Genomic DNA, 21,305 nt, shown 5'->3' on the forward strand with positions numbered 1-21,305 from the left:
GTATCATCTCATCAACCCTCAGATTAACACTATGTATGGAATGGGTCAGATATACTCAGGCACTTAGTTGAGGTAACTGAAACAGAGAAGTCAGAAGATCGGAACCAGGACATGCAATGGCGCGGCCAGCTCCACAGCCCATGCACTTCTGCCTGCTCTTCTGATAGGAAGCAGCCCCGATGCGTGCCCCCACCCTCCTTCTCCATGTGCAGGAGAGGGTCCAGGTGGCACCGGAGCTCTGAAAGGCCCCCCCTGGAGAAGTGCAGAGGTATCAGAGACGTGCCAACACGACCTGGAGCCAGCGATGCTGTCCGTCTGGTTCCCCAAGCTGGGAGCAGCCTGCCAGGAAGCCAAGCGGGCAGCCCGCGCCAGGCCAAACAGTCAATTAGCACCCACAGAAACCCCGCTGCCCAGCGAATGCTCAGGGCAATGAAACTCTTGGCCTGCTGGTTCCTGGGACAGAGGGCAGGTGAGTTGGGAGCTGTGTTCCCAGACGGCCCACGGGTCCTTGAGTTGGGGGTGGGGGGTGGGCAGGTACTGTACAAGTCCCAGGCTCTGATTCACTCTGCCCTCAAAGCCACTGGGTGAGCCCTTCCGTTCAGAGAAACTAGGCCAACGTTGACATCCCCATTCTGGACTTGATTCACTCTTTCCTCTCTTAATGGCCAAAGGCCCTGTTCTCTTTATCTCTTTATTCACCTTCAATTAAGACTACGCTACAGAAGCTCTTTCTTTGATGGGTTCTTCCAGGCTTTTCTCCCTCTTGTTCTCGATCCAATATATGCCAAATGCACATTTCTCCTGGTTCACAGACCTACACTGCAATGCATCACTTTCCCATCCTGCCTTCCCGGCTTTCAATGGGAACACCCTTCGTCCAGCCTTTCCAGTACTTTCCCCATACTGTTGGCACTTGTGACACTGGGCTCACTAGAGGAGAGAAGAGACAGTTGGTAGAGAAACTGGCCCTGACTGAGTAGGAATGCTGGCACATTGCTGACATTGCCTGAGCTTTCCAACCTGGGACAGAGAGCCATGGGTGAAGACATGGGCACAGACCAAGAATGGAGATCCAGCCTGGGTGCAGTTCCCCTCGTTCTAAGGAATGGTTTGATTTGGATCAGAGGACGAGCTCTGAGGCCAAGTTCTGGGGCTTCCCTGAGGACAGGCCTGTGATCATTAGTCTTTTAAGAGGCTTAGTCCCGAAGGACAGACACACGGGGTAGGGTAGAGGCCATGGGTCGAGAGAGTCATGGAAAGATGGGGACTTAGATAACAACCTCAGAAAAACCATTTCTGAGAGGGGCAGAGGACAGAGCTGAAGCTGAGGGGAGGGGAGGAAGGAGATATCCTCCCCAAGACCCCGGTACTTCCAGTGGCTTTAAGAACTGGCATTTTCAATGAGCATGGGAAGGAAGGAGATGTGGAAGAGGCAGGGGTTCTCTTCATGGGAGAGAAGCTTCTCCTTCCCCTTGCCCTTGGGGAGGACTCACCTGAAGAAGCCTTTGCAGCCTTCGCAGGTCATAGCATTGAAGTGAAAGCCTGTGGCTCGGTCTCCGCACACCCCACAGATTCGGGGCACATTCCGGTCAAAATCGCCAGGGTCAGGCAAGGGAGCGCTGGCTGTCATCGCCTCCATCCCTGCAAGAGCAGCCGTCAGGCCAAGGCCGGAGCTGGAGTCAGTGCCAAGGCTGCCTGGCATCCTTTATACCTCTACCCCCATCTGGAGGAAGCTCAATGAGGCCAGGCAGCTCCCCAGGTCCCAGGCCTGAGCAGGACTTCTTGGGTGCCCTCACCTCGTGGCTCTCCACACACAAGGCAGCTTCCCCTCCTGACTCTTTGTGGAGCAGAAGCTCCCTTCCCCATGTTGGGAGTAAGAAGCCATTCACGGTATGGTTTGGGTACAGAGGACACACTTGCCAACCACTAGGTGAGTTCGTTTGGGTGACGTGTTTAGTCTGTCTGCACGTGACAGACAGAAGCCTTCAGCCCCTCATCCTAGAAGGCGGGAGGAACGCAGTACATCGATCACATGCCCGAATCAGACCCTGTTATTGCCATCCCCGGTCCTCCCCTCAACACGGCTCAGCCCTGACAGGCCCGTGTCCCCATTGTCCTGGCACCAACGTAATCAAAATCCTAATTCTTCTTCTTTTTCCCCCCCGCTATAAATTTTACACCTAGATTTGAGCATCCTTCTGAATAATGTGAGTCACAGACAATTAACTGATTTTGTTTTCCGAGACGGCTTTTATAAATAGGCATTATCATCTTGAGATGGATTTCACACTTGAGAGAGGAAAGATGGAATAAAACTAATGGCTTTTGGAAACCCTTCTCGGGAAGCCGCTGACCTAACTCTTCCATTAGGCAAATTGAGCCCTCGGCTTCCTGCTCTCGGGCTCAGAGCTCCTCCGGCCTCTCCAAAAGGCTTCAGACCCTGCTACCTCCCACCTTTATCTGGGTCCTCACAAGGGCCACTGCAGGCTTAAGTGGCCCCTTGGCCCCAGGGCAGGAAGGGCCCTCAGAGCAGAAGAAACTTGAGAGAGAAACTCAGTTATGAGCCAGTGCCACGTTCTCCTACCCTGAGGTCGGAGGGGTAGATTCTGGGGGGCTCTTGGGAGGCTCTGAGCTTCTTTCCAATGCAATCTCTGAGCTGGAGTTTGGCGTATCAAAGCCCCTTCGAGTCTTATCCCATTGACTCTTCATATCACCCAGGACATAAATCCTATTAATCACTTGCTCTACAAATGAGGCCCAGAGGGATGCCTGGGTGGCTGAGTCGTCAAGCATCTGCCTTCCGCTCAGGTCATGATCCTGGAGTCCTGGGATCACGCCCCACATCGGGCTCCCTGCTCAGTGGGGAGCCTGCTTCTCCCACTCCCGCTCCCCCTGCTCGTGTTCCCTCTCTCACTGTACCCCTCTCGGTCAAATAAATAAATAAGATCTTTAAAAACAAACAAACAAAAAAGCAAATGAGGCCCAGAGAAGCCCAAAGCTTGAGGTATCTCTAGCAGCTATGATTAGAACAGGCCGAAAGCAAATATTTAAAATTTTTTTTAATTCCACAAAGAGCTTCAAACCAAGGGAAGAAAGTGAGATGGATAAGGATAGGGGTGGAGGAAACCTTGATTGCAGGCAGCTCTATATCCCCTACCTGTCTCAACTTTTTTTCTCCTGGGAACCATACTGGGAACTAATACTGATGCCACTGCCCAGCCCTATCACAGCAAGATTGATACTTGTTAAACTGTAATGTTTATATATACACATGCAGAGAGAGACTGACATAGAGAGACTTAAAAAAAAAAAAAAAAAAACAAAGGAATGATTAACAGATACCTTTGAGGGATTGTAATTGGGGAAAAGCATGCAGAGGGCCTCTGTAGTAACTATATTCTATTTCTTGGAGGGGTAGGTATATGGTATCTTACTATTTTTATTATTATTATTAAAACACTATTTTATGTTTTATATGCCCGTCTGTGTATCTAAGACATCGCACAATTTTTAAACAATTACAAATAGAAGAAAAAGCGCCTGTGTTTGTCGACATTGTTCCTGTAGCCCACTCCACGTCTAAGCCAACTCCCCTGGGCTTCCGGGGAAGCCAGAAGCCAGTCCACACATCCAAGCCGTGGACAGGGATCCCAGAGGCCCAAAACCATCGTGGGGCAATAGGAGAAACTGTCTAGGATGCTTGTGGCTTAACCCCAGGTCAGCTGAGATGTTGCAACTCTCTGTCATCGTGATGTTGCTACAGAGTCTGTGTCATTCAGGCGACCAAACATCTGGTGGATTTGGTGGAAAAAAGAGAAATCAAATGTGGGTGTGGGGAGTGGGGAATACCAGTCAAATTGGCCCAACAAGGGCACATCATCACACGGGCTTCCTGGACATGCCATGATGCAGGAGATTTGGAAGAACAGGCTACCCCAGCATGGCAACAGGCCCTTCCTGCAACTTTGTGAGCTGCCACCTAGACATCGGGAATGATGCTGGCCAGGGGCTGGGGAGTCCTGACCCTGAGGCAGGCCACACAGAAGGCTGGACCCAGCAGTCAGAGGCCCACGAGAAACAGGACCATTTTAGGAGCACCAAGAGAAAACTCAGCCCTGTCTGGGGTTTTTTGCTGCTACTAAGGAGCCAGGGCCCAGGACCAGAGTCCAGAGGTGGAAAAGGGGCCCAGGCATATATGGCCTGAGAGATGGCAGTCCCAGGCATGGCAAGCAGACACTGTGCGGGCCAGGGTGACAGAGAAGAAACTGGAGCTGGGGAAGAAACGTTGCTATGCGGGACAGTCCCCTGGGGCCCTGGCCTAAGAGTCATCAGGCTCCTCCCTTCGGAGCCTCCACCCCTGCCTCCAGCAGGCTTTGGGTCTCTGCAGGGCTGCTGCGGGTGCTGCTGACACAGGACCTGCCCCCTGTGTGCCAAGCCCCGGGTAGTATTCTCTTCCTTCCCTTGGCCCCCTCCTTCCCATGGCGAGCACCTGCGCCGGGAAGACAGAAGGCCAGTGAGGCGTTGGCTGGTGAGTATAACACCCACCTGAAGGAGCAGGGGACCAGGGAAGTTGAGCCCAGGGATGCCCTCTGTGAGGTCACAGATGCAGCCAACCAAAAGTACTCTGCAGTGACAAAAGGGAAATGCTTCATCTGCAGCTCACACTGACCTCATAGCCAGTCCTCCAGTGAGCCAAGTGAACAGTGGTGAGATTCTTTCCAGAGATTTTAGTCTCCAGATCAGGGATGGAAAACGTGGAAGAGTGATTTGTTGGGCACTGGCGTGCCATGTCATCACTGGCAGGGGTGAGGGGTGGGAACCAGGAGGCAGCCAGGACGGGCCCTCCCTTGCAGCAGGGAGTAGCAAGAAGCAGCGGGGAAAGGGTAGGGGGACAGCAACCAGCACATGGTCCCTGCTGTTGGTGCTCCTGTTTCTTTTACAGCAGAGGATGTTGGGAGGGAGGAAAGGCTTTCTTTTCCTTTTTTTTTTTTTTTGAGATTTATTTATTTGAGACAGAGAGAGTGAGAGTGAGCAGGAACAGAGGGGGAGGGGCAGAGGCAGACACTCCCCCCCCCACCCCACTAAACAGGGAGCCCCGATGCAGGACTCAATTCCAGGACCCCAGGATTGCCACCTGAGCCGATGGCAGATGCTTAACCCACTGAGCCACCCAGGCTCCCCGAAAGGGCTTTTCTCTAAGGGAGCTTTGCTGCTTCCACGGCCCCCACCCCCAGATTTGAGGGATGCTTAGTGGGGAGCAGAGCCAGAGGGTGGCCTGGCGCATGGCTGATGCCTGGGAAAAGACCTCAGCCCAGGTAGTCCCGCCAAGACACCTCAGAGGGGCTGGGAGTGGTACAACAAAGACTGCTGCCCCAGAGAGCCTCAAAGACAGGTGTTTGGGATGCTGGCCTGCAGACTGGGTGTAGGCGGGGCAAGTGCTGCAGGGGTTAAATATGGCAACTCATTGCTTTCAAACAGGATGTTTTCTGCCACTTTTAGCTCTTCCTGAGCAGTGCTCCACACCGCCCCACCCCCGGCCTCAGCAAAGGCTGAAGGTGGGCTGACTCCAGTGCCCAGAGTATGTGTGTCAGTGGCATGCTGGCTCATCAAGGGGGGGGGCTGTGGAATTTCACCCTTCCCGCTTCTACCCACACCCAGCCCTGCTTGTCTACCCACAGAGACAGATAGACCACACACACATGCATGCACACTCACACACTTCCTTCCCTGACGCCAACAGGAGGTACCTGACCCTGAACACTGGCAAAGGCCTTTAAGCCAATCCCCAGAGGGAGAAGGTCTGGAACCCCAGCTTTTATTTCCCTGCCTCCCAAAGGCCTGACTAGGCAGGGCAGGGAAGAGCCCAAGGGGATTCCTAGATGTGGCTCCCAGGACCATCAGCCCACTGAGCCCACTCACTATCCCCTTGGGCACTGCCAGTTCCAAGGGAGTAGGCCCTGCTCCCCAGGGCTGTGGGTGGGAGGAGGCATACCTGCTGGGGACACACACAATGTCACCTACCCCCAGGCCAGGCTCTGCTTCCCTTTCCCTGCTTGTCCTGCCCAAGGTCCCCAGCTGACCACACACTTCTGGACACTACCCCATGGCCTTATCAATTTCCCAGGCTCCCTGTGTGCTCTTCAGGGGCTGAGGTGAGGGCTGAGTTGGTACGGAAAGGACCACCACTTTCCTGTCCTCGACCCCTAAGGTTTTTAGAAGTCAGACCTGAGATCCATGTAGACTATTACTCTTGAGCTTAAAAAAAGACTATGTGGTGTATCTACTGTGTGCCAGCCTGCCAGGCTCCATACGCACCATCCACACAAGCCTCATAACAGGCCTGGTTAGGTGGGGAGCTGTCCCATTTGACAGATGGCAAAGCCAAAGTCCAGAGCACTTCAGGTTAGCTGCCCAGGGTGCCATGGCCAGCCAAGTGGTGGGGCCAGGGGCCGAACAAGAACTAGCTGAATGCAAGACCCAGATGCCTCCCCTGCTCCTGCTGACCTCCCCCTGCCCCTGACCCATTCCAGTGACAATCATCAGCGGAGACACCGTACTCCATACTGAGGTCTGCTCCAAGTTCTCCAGCATGCTCATTCATCTAAGCCTCACTACGATGACAGCAGGCAGACCCTGTGGCATGATCCCTAATTTAGCCACAGGAAAATGAAGGCACAGAGAAGTTGATTGTCTTCAGAGCCCAGATATGAATGTAGGCAGATGAGCCTCGAGTTCCACTCCATTGCTTTTCCTAAGGGATAGAACTCAGTCATTTCCCCAGCCCAAAGTCTTGCATGCCCTTCACTTCCACTAAGTCAGGAGCAGTGAAAAGAACAATTCCCAGGCCATGATGGAAGAACCTCATGGTACTTTTCCTTCTGTGGCTCCCAAAGTCAGAGGATGGCAAGTAGTAGCCAGGATCCCCTCCCTGCCAGTCAATCCCTCTTACTGGGAAAACCCCATTCAACAGACGGGCCTCTCCTCCCCAGGCAACTGTGCGCTACTGGATGGTCCTTTCAGGAGAGATTAACCTAGATTTAGCCTGCAGTTCAAGTGCATGAAAGTGGGGCAAAGAACACAGGGTAGGAAAAGGACCTGTGGAAAAAAAGCACTTAATACTACCCCCCTTTGCCACATCATACAACCTCCCAGCCCTCCCCGCAATTCATGTTCTGAGTACATAGAACATCCCATTGCTTTGGCTGGGACTGTCCCCAGAGCACCCTCCTCCTGCTGTGCTGTAGAAACACCCAAACCCCAGGCACTGAGCCTCAGAGGAAGGGGGCGGGGAGCTCAACTGGGCAGAAAGCCCCTGGCTGCCATTTCTCTGGGGACTGAATCCCACATCGAAACCCCTGCCTGAGCCTGACCCAGTCCTGACCTTGCCTTAGCAAGAAGTGAGGAGATAACGTGTTTCCTTCCAGTCACTGAAGCCACAGTCCCTGCCCCTCCCACAGGTCTGTCTGATAGCTCACACCACCCGCACCCCACCTTCCACGGCTTATGCAAAATGGGCATCCCTGGGCAGGCTTCGCCTAGAAGAGCCTCATGGGGTCATGGCTGCAGGGTGTGCTGGGAAGAGCCTGGGGAGACCAGGATCAGAGTGCTGCTGGGCTTGCATTAACCCCGCCACATTCACTGAATCATCCTCGGAGCCCTGAGTGCAGTAGCTCTGACCCTGGAGTATCTGATAAGCGATGGACAAGAGGCCTGACCTCTAAGGTCTTTCCCAGCCCTGAGAGTGTGCAGATCCAAGGCTGGATCTGCCATCACAATGAGGCCTTAGGACCACTCACCGAGCTTTCTCTCGGACCCCCTCAGGAACCCGCAGAGTCCCAACACCGTGCTAGTGCAAGTGAAGTTCACTTACCCTCAGATGTCAAGAACCAGGAAGGGCATGAGGGGTGTGGCCCCTAATGGGCCCTGTGGAGAAGGGGAGCCCAGGAGAGGGGGTCTTGCTTGTCAGGCTGGGACCAGAGGGATCAAAACTGAGCTTTCTCATTGTTGACATTGGCTCAGAGCTCCCCCTCCTTCTAGAAAGAAATGGAAAACTAAGTGATTTCCCAGAAGAGGGGGAGAAAATTCTTCTTCCTGAAACTGACACACACAGAGTGAACCGCATGTGGGGCTCCCTCTGGAGTAGATGTGCTGGTGCGCACGCCCGCCATGTTGTACACGAGCTTGTGCGTGCTCACCCATTTCTTGGTGTTTGTTGCTTCATCGTCCTTCCAGCTCTGTCCACCGGGCGCTGAACGCTGGAGGACCTACCTTACTTTCAGTCATCTCTTTATTCTAGTGTAACTTAGACATAGGCACTTAGGAACTTAGGAACTTAGGCACAGCAATGTCATGGCCAGCTAAGGCAAGGCCTTTCCTTCCTTCCCACCATCCCCAACGTATGTTCACATTCTTTTTCTAGAATAGTCACAGCATTTCCTCCCAGAAGTAGCTGAGGGGGAACAGAGTGGAAAAAAAAAAAAAAAAAAGGGAAAGTGGAGAGGAAAGTGCACTGTATAAACAGAATTTGTCCAAACTATTTCTTGCCTCCTTGTCTCCCCAGCCCCTACACACACACACACACACACACACACACACACACCTTTAAGTTACCATGAGAATGGTTGGAAATTATTTTCTGCAGACTATAATGTCCAAAGCAAAACTCAAGAGATATCAGTCACCTCAAACACCTCAAGACTGGAAGGAAACTCTCTGTAGTCCAACCATCTTAAAAACCCCTCTATAATAGTTTAACCTGTACTTGAATATTTTTCCTGTTGGAGAATTGTCTCTCATGGCAATACACTTGCTTTGGGTGGCTGTATGCCTAGAAAGTTCTTCACTATGCACAGGTGAAATAGCCCCTGTAGCTTTCAATCCCTGGGCCTAGGCCAACTCTTTACAGCCATCTAAGATGAAGCTACAGAGTTTTGGGAGGAAAGGTTGGTGGAACCATCCCATGGCGTCATTGCGCCAATTACACAAGGGCCCATGCCTCATCTGCTGGAAAACTGTTGTAAAAAGTGGGAAAATTTAAGATGTTTATGATGTAAGTGAGGTTGCAGGGAGAAGGGGAGATGATAATGGGGCCACATTTAATTTTGACTTAGACCTTATGAGCTTCCAGGTATGACCATGATTCCCACAAAGGCAGTAACTGAGGGGGTGGTGAGTACAGCATCTGCCTCTGTGGCCTTTGCCTGGAGAGAACAGTTTCCAGTCCAAGAAAAGGGCTCTGTAGGACAGCATGAGTAGCTGCATCAGCTCCCCCAAGCCTGCCTGCCTCTCTTTGGCTCAGTTGTGTCCAGGGGAGGCTGGCTGGCCCCCAGCACTGCAGCACCAGGAACATAGCAAGGTGTCCCCAATTATTTAACGACTGACTGAACAATGGGAAATTGAATGAAATCCAGCAGTTGCAGGAAAGAGTTTACCCTGAAGGTGCTGCTTTTTTTTTTTTTTTTTAAAGGTTTGTTTCTTTATTTGAGAGGGGAGGGGCAGAGAGAAAGGGAGAGGAAAAGCGTTTCTTAAGCAGACTTCCCGCTGACACAGAGCTCAGTCCCACACACTGAGATCACAACCTGGACGGAAACCAATAGTCAGATGCTTATCCACTGAGCCACCCAGGTGCCCCTGAAGGTGCTTCGTAATCAAACTTTTGGGGAATACACGTCACCTTGGAGAACCTGATAAAGGTCATGGACTGATACCCCGTACAGGGTCAAGGGTTAGTGGGCCAATCTGTAGAAACCATGCTATCAGCTAGCTCCCAGTGTATTGGTCATTCACCAAGTCTCTTTCTTAGCTGACTGTCCTGCTACCGTTGGGAGCACTGGCAACTTCTAGGAGTTGAGTAGAACCCGGAGGTAGGAAGCCACAGGGACCCAGACAGTGGGGCTAGAGACACATGGCTTACTGAGATATATTTCCACTTCTTATCAACAACAATTATTCCTGCAAGCTGCTTTTTCCAGTGGAAACTCTGCCCTTAGCTTTGTCAACAAGATTTCTGGGTTGATTACAGCTCTCCAGGTAACAAGCAGGCCAGACCCTGTCACTGCTGGAAAGTGTGGGCAGTGACAGTGTCTGGTGAAGCATAAGCAACCGGCCCATTCATAAGCTGCAGCCCAGTCTCTCTGGTTTTAGAGCAAAGAAACTGAGGCCATTAGAGGGGGAGGGACTTGTCCCAAGGCCACAAAGTGGGGAGAGTGCTTCTCCACCTCCACCCTGGGCAAGTTCCAAGACCTCTCCTGAACAGCTTAAGTAGCTTCCAGGGGGTCAGAGTGGAGTGGGGGAGAAATGGGCCATGGGAGGAAAGGAATTGTGGGAACCCACAGAGGAGGCCCTGATGTGGGGATGGTGGGAGCGGCCAACACTGATGCCATCCTGACATGCCACTCGAAGGAATAAAGTGGGTAAATGTTACCCACTTGCTCTTCCCCAACCAACTCCAACTCCTGTCTCTCCCCTCCATGGCCTAAAGAAATGGTCCAGGACTCAAGGCAACAAGGGAATATCTTAGAGGGAAGTGGTGTGTGCCTGGTCTGCTCTCTCCCTACTCTTGGAGGCTCTCCTGGGATACGAGGATAGGGGTACTTCCATGGGGATAACTACTCCAGGCCAAAGTTGATGGGACAAGGAGACTCTTCGTCCAGTGACTTGGAGATCAAGAATAGACATTGGAGAAGCCCAAATGCAGAACACCAAGAATACAGGGGAAGTGGTTCTAGGCCCACCCTAGGGAGACCTGAACTCCTATTATTGTTAATGAACCTGATGGCTGAATGGGATTTAAAGCAACAATGATGGCCTCGGGACAATAGGAAAAGTCCGCTTCTCCCTCCCAAGAGATCCCCAAGCCCAGTTTCTGGCGTCTCTGTGGGTCTCTACCTAGACTAAGTATCTTTCTTTCTGCCCAGGCCCCTGGCCCAAGTCCGCATAGGCCTGAATCCACCCCTGCTCAGACCATCCCATCCCAGTCCACCCTGGCCAGGCTCTTTTCCTCATTTTCCTCTGGGACCAATGTAGTCTTTGTTTCACTCGGAGACTTCCTGCTCTGTGGGAAAGGTCAGTACCCAAGCTCCAGGTCCCCCCAGCTCTGAGATACTCAGGATCCTCAGGTTCAGATCCCTTGCTCACCTCCACAATCAACCTGGCCAGCCCGACATCCTGGACCATTTGACTACCATCCAGCTTCCCCCAGAGTCCATTCTTGCATTTTCCTCTACAAACGGGGACATGAGAGCACCTGGGTTATGGGGCTGTTGCAGGCACCAACATCTCCGCGTAGCACTCAGCATACTGCCTTGAGTCTGGGACACTGCAGTTTGATGGTAGCTTGTGCTCCTTGTTAGAGCTCTGACTGCTGTCAGAAAGGGCTCCAGAGAGGTACACAGAGGGCAGAAATCCTGCTCGTGCCCCAAACATGCCACTCCAAACAAACATTGTCCAGAAAGCTACATTTCCACTGAACTGGGAAAAAACCAGCCACCCCACCCATGGGCCATTGGCTTCCAAATATCTGGCTGCTCGAATTGGGGGAAAATGGATTGCTCTAATCTCTCCCCTACAAGCAGAGAAGCTGAGTTACGCATCTGGACTTTCCCTCTGCAAGGAAGCAAAGACCCTTGGGTCCCCAGGTGCCACCGAAGACTGAGCCCTTCTGCTCATCTCCCTTCCCTGCCTTTCCTTCTACCCCCACCAGTGCCATCTTCCTCCTACTTCTGTCACCTAGGGCTCATCATGCATCTGTCACAGATCTATTCTCTCCTGGTGGGACTAGAAACTCAGCGCTCTGGTGACGTGGCCTGTGTGTCTTTCTTCCTCACCTGCTTTGCCCATGTACATGCACAGAGCGTGGGGGAAGACTAGGGCAGAGACCTGGGCCTGGAAGCCAAACATGGCAGTGGGGGTTGCAGCCGCCCTGGCAACAGGGGGGCCCACCATGGCCCCCAACCTGGACACTGGACTGCTCTGGCTCAGTGGGCCTGGACTCCTGTTTGCCCCTAGCTCCTAGGGGCCCTGCAAAGCCTTTCATTTCTGCTGGGATGGGCTGTTAGGCCTGTGCCAGAAACAGTGAAGGATCCTGGGTCTGAGAAGGTAGGGGAGCTCCAGTCCTAAAGGGGCTGATCTACTCAGAGGCACCCTCTCTATCTCCTGGGTTATTAGCTAGAGGGTGGACACTGCTCAGGTATTCAGGAAGCTTTGCATGGCCTGGGCCAAACAGAGAGGTTCCCATCCACCTTAGAGCACAGAGCACCAGCTGTCCTTAGTTTCTGATTACAATGGTTTCCCCCTAAAAGTCTTTTCCAGAGCTTCAGCTTTGTCAGGGTTCCAGACAACCTTCTGTGTAGATCTCTTCTCAGGGACCCCCTTGGATGGTCAGAGAACAATAACATTTTTTCTTGGCCTCACACTGTGGGGGGCATATTGGTTCTGGCCTCTGAGGCCTTACCTTAGATGATGACCTCTGGCTGGTTTTAAGCACCAGCACCATAGCAAGCCCCATCATGGAAGTCAGAGACACAACAGAGAGACACACAGAGATCCTGCCCTCTTGAAGTTCACGGTCTACGGAGAGGGACAAATAGGAAGGACAAGTGGGTAGGATCCATGCTACCATACAGGTAAGCCCACAGGACAGGAACATGCAGGAGAGCCCCAGGCTTTGTGCTGATGAGGTCAAGAAGGCTCTTCAGGGAGGTCAATTATCAGCCTGCCAACGGAGACAGGAAGGATCATAGTTCAACATGGCAGTGGTAAAAGGCTAATGAGGGTTCTGGGCAGACAGTTCTTGTGCAGAGCTCAAGAAGCAAAAGGAGAAAGGACATGTCGGAGACAGGGAGGCTAGCTCTGCATGGCGGGAGAGAGGGAGGCCGCCAGGAAGAGAGGAGCCAACTGACCACACTCATCAGCATAGGAAGTGTCCCCCATTCTTCCTTCTACAGACTCCTTCTTCTAGTAAACCCACTGAATCGTGACTACCAGGAATTTCAAATTATCATAATGATATTTAAACTGAAGACTTTCAGACTCCTATCCGATTCCCATTCCAACCTGAGAAGAACTCGAGTGTTGAGCAGAAAATAAAAATAGGTCTCCCTCCCACTGGTTTATCGAGAAAGGGCCCCAAGGCCAGCAAAGCAGTGGCCCCCTTCTTCGGAGAGTGGTTGTCCTAGCTGGTGCACACCCAGAGCCACCCCCCTTATCCTCCTTTGGGGGAAATCCTCTACCCCCTGGTGTAGGACTACCACCACTGAGCTGAAAAGTAAAGATAAAGGAGAGAGCTCTAGAAAACTCAGCCCAGCTGAATAGGAAGATAGATGTTTTCTGAGAGAAAACCAAAGAAAGAACAGAAGGCTCAGCAAGGGCAGACGGATGTTGGTGAACAGCTCAGCCACATGTCACTGGCTCAATCTCTACTGAATGCATCGATCTGTCCGGGGTGGCCAGATATGGTTGCTGGGCACGGGGAGAGCAGAGTGGCACATGGCCACCCCATCCCCAAACCCACTTCTGCTGAGCCACTTGGCTCACTGCTCTCTCTCCTGGTCAACAAGGTCACTTCCTCGTTGCCAGGAATCGCGCTCTAAGGAAGGGCATCAGCTACAGATACACAATTGCTCACAAACAACTCACACCACGGACACCTGAGGAAAGCCCCCGACCCATGTGGGCACACGGCAGCCCGTACCCTGGGTCGAAATGTCCATGCTCGCTGCTGGGAGCAGCACCAGCCTAGCCGTCCCCTCAGACCTAGAGCTGAAGAGAGCCTTGTTCCAAAGTTCCAGGCCCAAACAGCCAGATCTGTCTGGAGGATTCTTCCCCAGAGCCACAATGTGGTAGGAAATAGCTGCATTTGTCCTAACCCCTGAACCCTCTCCAAACTGTAATCCCCTCCCACTGCCCTATCCACTGGCCATCTTCCTTTTCCTTGTTTTGCTTGGACACCCAGGGGCAAAGATGGAACAGATTTGCTACACAGAGTCGCTTTCAGGGGTGCTACAGGGCTTGGGAAGAGCTAGCCGGGGTCTGCAGAAGAACTACTTCCATCCTTCCTCAGTGGTCAGCTGTCTGTCAGCAGTCCCCAGCTGCTCTGGGGCTGGATCTGCTCCCCACCTGGGCCTGGGCACCAGGGGCCAGAATTGCCACTGCTTTCACTCAACATGCTTCCGCAGCAGCAAACATCCCTGGAAAAGGTGCCTGATGGGGCAGCTGAGAGCCTGCCCTCAGTTTCGCAGAGTTGCTGTTAGTCAGGCACCTGCTAGACAAGCCCCAGGGGTTTGGGGCCCATCTCTGATCCCGGGGGAAGGGGGAGGGGAGGGCCCCCTCCACCTACTGCTTCCCCTACACCCCACCCCCCCTTACTTTTGCCAGAGCTCCCCCTGACCTGAAAAACAACCTTGCAGTCAGGCTCTTCGGAGGCTCAGGTTTGAAGTTTAACAGGGACAAAAATAATTCCCCGGAGTGAGCTATTTTCTGCCCAGCTTTAGGAACAATAGCTCAGGTGGCAGGCAGTGGGGGCAGGCTTGGGGAGGAAGCTGGCCACAGGCCACCCACTGGCTTAGGGCCTTCTCCATGTCCCCCTTCACACTCCCCCTGGAGTGGGATTTTCAGGGAGGGGGGGACCCTAGGTGGGATAACCCCAGGTGAGGAGTGGGGGCAGCAGGGAAGGGCAGGCCTGTGGGAACCCAGTGCCGCCTGCCCACTGGGCTTCAATCCTCCGTGGCTACTCTTCTTTGATGGAACGAAAGGAAGAAGAAAGAGAAAACACTGTCCATTTACCGAGTCTGGAAATGGGGATTCTACACTCATCTGCCTCTCATAGCACTGCTGTAGCAGCTGAGATCAATTTTTAAAGGGTTTTAGGAGCACATGGGTGGCTCAGTGGGTTAAGCATCTATCTTTGGCTCAGGTCGTGATACTGGGACCCTGGGATCGAGCCCCACGTCGGACTCTCCACTCATTGGGGAGCCTGCTTCTCCCTCTCTCTCTGCCTGCCTCTCTGACTACTTGTGTGCTCTCTCTCTGTCAAATAAATAAATAAAATCTAAAAATAAATAAAGGGTTTTATATAAACTGTGATACTCCACAAAAATGTTAGTTACTAATTTACAATTATTCCCTCCAGGTTTTAAAAGGATGAAATTCAGTCGTGAAAGTCCAAGGCTGTGAGAGCATAGCCCTGTCCAGTAGCCCAAGGTCCTCACCAGAGAGCCCAAACTGCAGCATCCATGTCATTCACTGCCTACCAAGCCCAAGCCCCAAGTACCACTTACTTTCTTTCCTTTTTTCCTCCCTCCCTTCCTTTCTTTTTTCCTAAAATCCCTTTGCTTGACTATTAGTTTCTTTTTGACTTCTCTACCGAAAACTTTCCTTCTAACACCTAAGGGAAAATATCTGATGGGGATACAGAGTGGGGCAGCGGGGAGGGGATTCACTCATGGGCTATCATTAGACTGATAACTCTCCAGAAAGAAACACTTGGCCCCTATAAAGTTTTCTGTCTTGCTGGGAAGTGGGCCTCTGGAGAGCCAGCATGCCTTTAGGGAGGAGTTCTCAATCAACAAGGGCCTTCCTGGTCCCTTTCCGTCTAACAGTCGCGTGTTCAAAGAAAGAAACTACCAGAACACACTCTGAAGGCCCACGGGCTAAACCTGGCCATGACTGGGTGCTGCGTGCCATCCCCATCATCACCACTGGTCATTATAAATTTTTTAAATTAGTTGTCAACGTCTCTGAAAAATAGAGAGATTTTACTTTTGGATGTCCAGCTTCCTGTTAAAAAATCGTATAATCTGGCCACATAGGGCTGCAGTCCCGGAGGCCATCCTGTTGGCCTGAGGTAGAGCTACCCCTCTGGACCAGGCTGTGCCCTCCATGCCCCTGGCCCCGGGGCGTGCAGCCCTCCAGCCTCATAGGTAAGAGAACAGGCTGTGCACGCAGCCTACATGAGCGCAAACCCTGCCTCCCACCTGCACCCCACCCCCACCAGCTGCGTCCCAGAACCGGTGACCAGAGCTCTCTAAGCTCCTGTTCCCTCACCTGTGAGAGGAGAAAAAGAACAATAGCTACCTCATTGTGTGTCTAGTGCTCAGCACAGCGCCCGCTCAAGGAATGCTAATGCTAGTTCTTATGCCGGACTGGTTCAGTTCAGGAACCAACCAGGGACAAGCCCTCTGAACTGTAGGCCGGCTTCTTACAATGTTTTAGTCACACAAAGCACTTGCCCTTCAACTCTCTTTTCTAGCTCAGGAGTCCCAGTCTACCTAGAAACATATTTCCACCCAATAAACAGCAACTGAGCATATTTGTGATAAATTAAGTATTGTGTAGAGTTGAGACACTTCCGAGACCGGTCCCAGCCCTGTTCTCAAGGGCTTGCGACACAGCGGGGACATGGACCATTGAACAGATAGACTCAGCCCTGTCAGGTGCCATTGAGCACAGAGCTCTCCCCTCCCAACCCTACCCCGAACCTCCAGGAGCTTGGCGTTCTAGAAAGAACCAGGGGTGTCTCTGACTCTCCTTCTCCTTCTAGGTTCCAAAACTTTTTGGAACTTCACTAAAAGACACCTAATGGCACATTAGCTCCACTTCCCCTCTGGGTTCTCGGGCTCCACACTTGAGTTCTTCTGTGGCAGTGTGGTTAACATAATTTCATCTCAACAAAGCCATTCAGATCTCCTACGGAGTTCATTATAATGGAATTTTACCGGAGGCTGTCATCCCCCACTTCTTAACATCATGGCACCCAAGATGTCGGTGTGCTTGCCAAATAGCTGGGCAGAGGTACCTTCCCGCCCCTGGCAGAAGTCCGGAAATTCAGAGTTGTTTGGAACAAAGAACTCTGCCCTGAAGGTGTTTTCCTGCATCGTCCTGGCCAGCCTGGAACTGTCCCATTCACCCTCCACTGACACCGCCTACTGCCTCTTTACCAGCCCTCCTCAGGCAGGAAGGGGGAAGAAAAGACGGAGTTGAACAACCAGGACAAATCCTGGGCAAGTGAAGTAGGAGCAGACATTCTGGACTTCAGAAGATCTGGATTTAAGTTGTGGTTCTGACTTAGGAGCTCCATGACTTTGGGCAAGAAATTTAACCTCTTAATTTCTTCTTCTTCTTCTTCTTCTTCTTTTTAAAAGACTTATTTATTTATTTGAGAAAGAAGAGAGCAGGGGAAAGGGGCAGAGAGAGAAGGAAAGAGAAACTTAAGCAGACTCTATGTTGAGCACAGAGCCCAACATGGGGCTCAATCTCACAACCCTGAGATCATGACCTGAGTTAAAATCAAGAATCGGACACTTAACCGACTGTGCCACCCAGGCACCCCCGCCCCGTTAATTTCTCTGAACATCAGTTTCCTCTTCTATAAAATGGGAATAACAATATTACCTACCCCATAGGATTATTGAGGGGCATACATGAGAAAATGCATGAAAAAACTTAACACGGTGCCTGGAATGTGTAAGTTACAATAACCCTTGGTTTATTATGATTGTCAGCTTTTATATGATATGTTAGCCTCACAGAGGTCAAAGGTTGATGTAGAGAGAGACAAGAGGGCAGAGTTGGGGTGGGAGGTGCTTGAAGACTAGGTGGGGACCTACCGAGCCCAGCTTGGGCCTAGTGACCAAGACGAAGCCCAGGGCAGAAACCCTTGCCTGCCCCTGGAGCTGACAGGCACAGACTAGATGGGGTAATTACAGGATTGCGGCCTGGGGTGGCCCATGCAGCTGCCCAGGCAGCCACATTCTTTTGTGGGTGGCTGGGTGAGTGGGCAGCTGCTGTTGGTGTTGCTGCTGGGACACTGGGTCTAGCTAACGCCTATTCAACCCAGCGCCTCCAGGAAGATTCTTCAACCTTGGAAGGGAAAAGGATTCTCTGTGGGCATTCTGCTCCTTTCCCCAGGACACCTCCTCTGTTCTCTCCACCCCAATCCTAGAGCACCCTAACCTGTTCCCCTCACTCAGATTGGACAAGTCAGAGGGTCAAAGATCAAGGCCAGATGTTCAACAATTAGTCTTCAGTTTACCTCACCTGGAGCCTTCAGATGTTCAAAAGGCCTTGGACAGATGTAAATCTCATCTCAGCCCCCAGCACCCAGAACTCTGATTAGCTAGTAAGCACAGAGTTCTGAGATTTCCATGTCCTTTTCTCAAAATCAATGCCCAGGAAAAATCTATCATCCCAATACCCTCGGCAAAATGTAATTCGGTGGGTAGTAATTGGCCACCTAGTATGTGCTGACCGTCACCAGGCTCTTGGTTGACCTGAACAGAACGCCAAGGGTTGGGATGGATGTGAAGCCACGAGACCCCTCCCTCACTGTCACTGGACGCCCAGCAAGGAAGGTGTCAACCGCACGCGGAGACCCTGTGCAAAGCCTGTACAGTCAGGCTGAGGCCAGCTGTGTACAACACATCAGACAGATGGACACAAAAGCCGGGAGGTTGATTCCATTTCCACTGCCGAAAGGGACTTTAGAAACTCCTCCAGTGTAACTTTTTCATTTTAGAAATGAAGTCTATATCAGGTGTTGAAAAGGATGGGGAACAACGAGAACTTTTATTCGCCTATGAAAGGAGTGCTTTTTGGTACCAGTGCTGTGGAAAAGGGTTTGGCATTGTAGAGCAAGGCCCCACCATGTTCCCTGCGCCCCAGCAGCTCTACCCCCAGGCCAGCCCTTCCCCGTCCCCTGGAAACGCATACGCACCCCCTGAGACAAGCGCAACATGTTCCCTCCCGGCAGTGTCACCATGATTAACTCCAAACTGGAAACAGCCCAAACATCCATCCCCACGAGGGGCGATGTACACATTGCAGCACATCCTTACCAGGGACACGATGCTGAGGGACGACTAATGAACTAACTCTGCGTGTGTCCACATGGACGAATCTCAGAAACGTGATGTGGAGGGAAGACCTACATCGCAGAGAGCATGAGCGGAGGTAAGCTCCAAAGACATGCAAAGGCAAATAATACAGTGCTTTGTAAAGCTTACATAGATGATGACTTAACAAGAAAAGGGAAGAAATACCTAACGAATATTCAAAATATTAGTGGGGTGGAGAGGGAGGAAGGGGATGCAAATGGGGAGAGGAATGGGAGCTTTTAAGGTGCTACCGATGTTCCATTCCGAATTTAGGTGATGTGAACAGGACACATATATATATAAAATACATATATACCATTTTATCCTTTAATCTATACATAAGTATATTGTGTGTATGATAAAAAGAATTGAAGACTCTGAGTCCCTGAGAAGCTAAATAACTTTCCCAAGCTCATCAGCCGACAAATGGCAGGAAGAGAAATTTACCAAATCTAAGTTCAGCCAGGTACCAAGACAGCCATTCTTGGATTCTAAAGGTACCTCTCACAATGATGAGCTTCTAGTCTAGTAGATTTGAGAATAACCACAAGACTCTTTACTTCTCACTGTTAAATGTCCAGTATCTTGAATAGTTCCTGTCACACAGTAGTCCCTCAGTATCTACTGAATGTGCCCATACTTTTCCAAGGCTTACTTCATGCCCGACACTTTACTTACATCATTTCTAGTCCCCACACATGTTCCATAAGGGAGCTGTCCTTATCTCAGTTCACAGATAAGGCACCTGAGATTCAGAGAGGTTAAGAAACCTTTCCAAGGTCACGAGCTAGAAAGTGACATAGCCAGTATTTGAACCCAGGAGTGCTTAACCCCAACCCTGTGTTCCTCATATTCTGGGAGGCTGCTAGCACAGCTTCTGATAGCACTGCCTAACATTTCAGTGGTATGCCGAAGAACCTTGGAGGCCCCTGCTGAAGGGTGGGCTAAGCACTTTTTCTTCCTTCTCCCCCCATCTCCAGGCTCTGGTACCGAGGGTGGCTGGCCTGGCCAGGCCCAGCATCAGTCAGCAGGGCAGAGCCACGGGCACGGGTTAATTATGCAGCGTGGCAGCCTGCCGCATCTCCTTCCACCTTGGTTTCCCATATACATGCCGGAGAGAGTGACAGCAACTACCCCCAAGCAGAAGCTGTCAAGATTAAAGGAGATAAGAAATTGCACATTGCCTGGCAGAGGCTGACACATGCGGCTAGAGTCCATTTCTCCTTCCAGGTAGGCTAGCTTTAGAAGTGTTCCTTAAGGGGTGGCTAGGTGGGGAAATGGTAAACAGGGATGAGCTTAGCTTCCGGGACAATGGGACAACGACCTTTCCTTGGTGCCTATAGCACATAGTCGGTTATCGATACAGTGCCTTGTTTGAAATTGACAGAGTGTTTGTTACTTGTCTTCCAGACCATTCAAATCTTATTTGATCCCATGCAATCTCTCTGCCCAGAGCTCGCTCTCTCTCAAGTTGTTGTCATCTGTTTTTACCCAAGTTAGGTACCCAAGACTACTACTGGAGAGGCCCTGAGGCCTGCGGGTGCTGGCAGAGAGAGACTCCTTTGAGAGGCCACTGTCCCCAGAGTAACCTTTGGGCAAAATGAGCTTGCACCCAGGTCAACCTGTTCAAACCAGTTAGTAAACCTAACCCTGCCACTCACCAACATTTATTGCTGGCCTATTATGCACAAAGCATGGCACTTGATGCCCTGTGGCTTCTCACTGAATGCAGAATTGGTAGGGTTCTGTGGAGGTAAGACAGATCCAAGTGTGAGTCCTGACTGTCCCACTCCATGGCTATGGAACCTTGGCATGTTGCTCAAACTCCCCAAGCCTCAGTTTCCCTTGTGTACAAGGAACATAGCAGTGGCTCCTATCTCACAAGGTTGTGGGAGCTCTGAGAGGCCACACATGCCATGATGAACCTGGCACAGCCCTGGGTCCCACTGAGCTCAGCATTCAGAGTAGATGTTCCTGGAGTTGCATCCCCAGTGCCAGCAGGTGGCACACACTAGATGTATCACTAGCAAAGCCTTGGGCCTCATAGGTGCCCTGCAGTGCCTGGAATGTCACACCTTGTGCAACACCTCCAAGCTTCAACCTGTGGTCGGAAGCCCAGTGAGAGGCAGCAGCTTCCCAGGAACTGGCTTCTAGGTCCTGCCCAAACTCCACTTGCCCGCTGGTCTAGCTGCCACACCCTACTCAGGACCAGGACTCTCCCCAGTGCAGAATGGGGACTTTGTGTGGCATCTGATTCTGGAAACACTACTTAGCCTATTCTTTGGCACGGGACCTGCAGGGCAGGTTTGCAAAAGCATGACACACGCTTAGATGCCCCTAGCGCCTCCTGCTTCTGCTTCTCAATTTTGCCATCTGCGGATCAGCCGCCCCCTCTTCCCCTTCTAGCCCAGGGGTTCTCTTCCCTTCCCTGGCCCC

At 51.7% G+C, this 21,305-nt stretch overlaps 1 protein-coding gene across 1 annotated transcript in view; it reads right to left on the reverse strand.

Moving 5' to 3' along the window:
* The window catches only part of VDR (vitamin D receptor), a 55,509-nt gene that overhangs the window by 30,267 nt on the left and 3,937 nt on the right, over positions 1-21,305 (reverse strand). The window contains exon 2 of the mRNA XM_044227240.1: positions 1,494-1,641. Coding sequence (XP_044083175.1) covers positions 1,494-1,639 — 146 coding nt within the window. The 5' untranslated portion in view covers positions 1,640-1,641. The remainder of the gene's footprint in view (positions 1-1,493; positions 1,642-21,305) is intronic.

Source organism: Neovison vison, chromosome 12 (assembly GCF_020171115.1).
Source record: "Neovison vison isolate M4711 chromosome 12, ASM_NN_V1, whole genome shotgun sequence".
Taxonomy (NCBI): Eukaryota; Metazoa; Chordata; class Mammalia; order Carnivora; family Mustelidae; genus Neogale; species Neogale vison.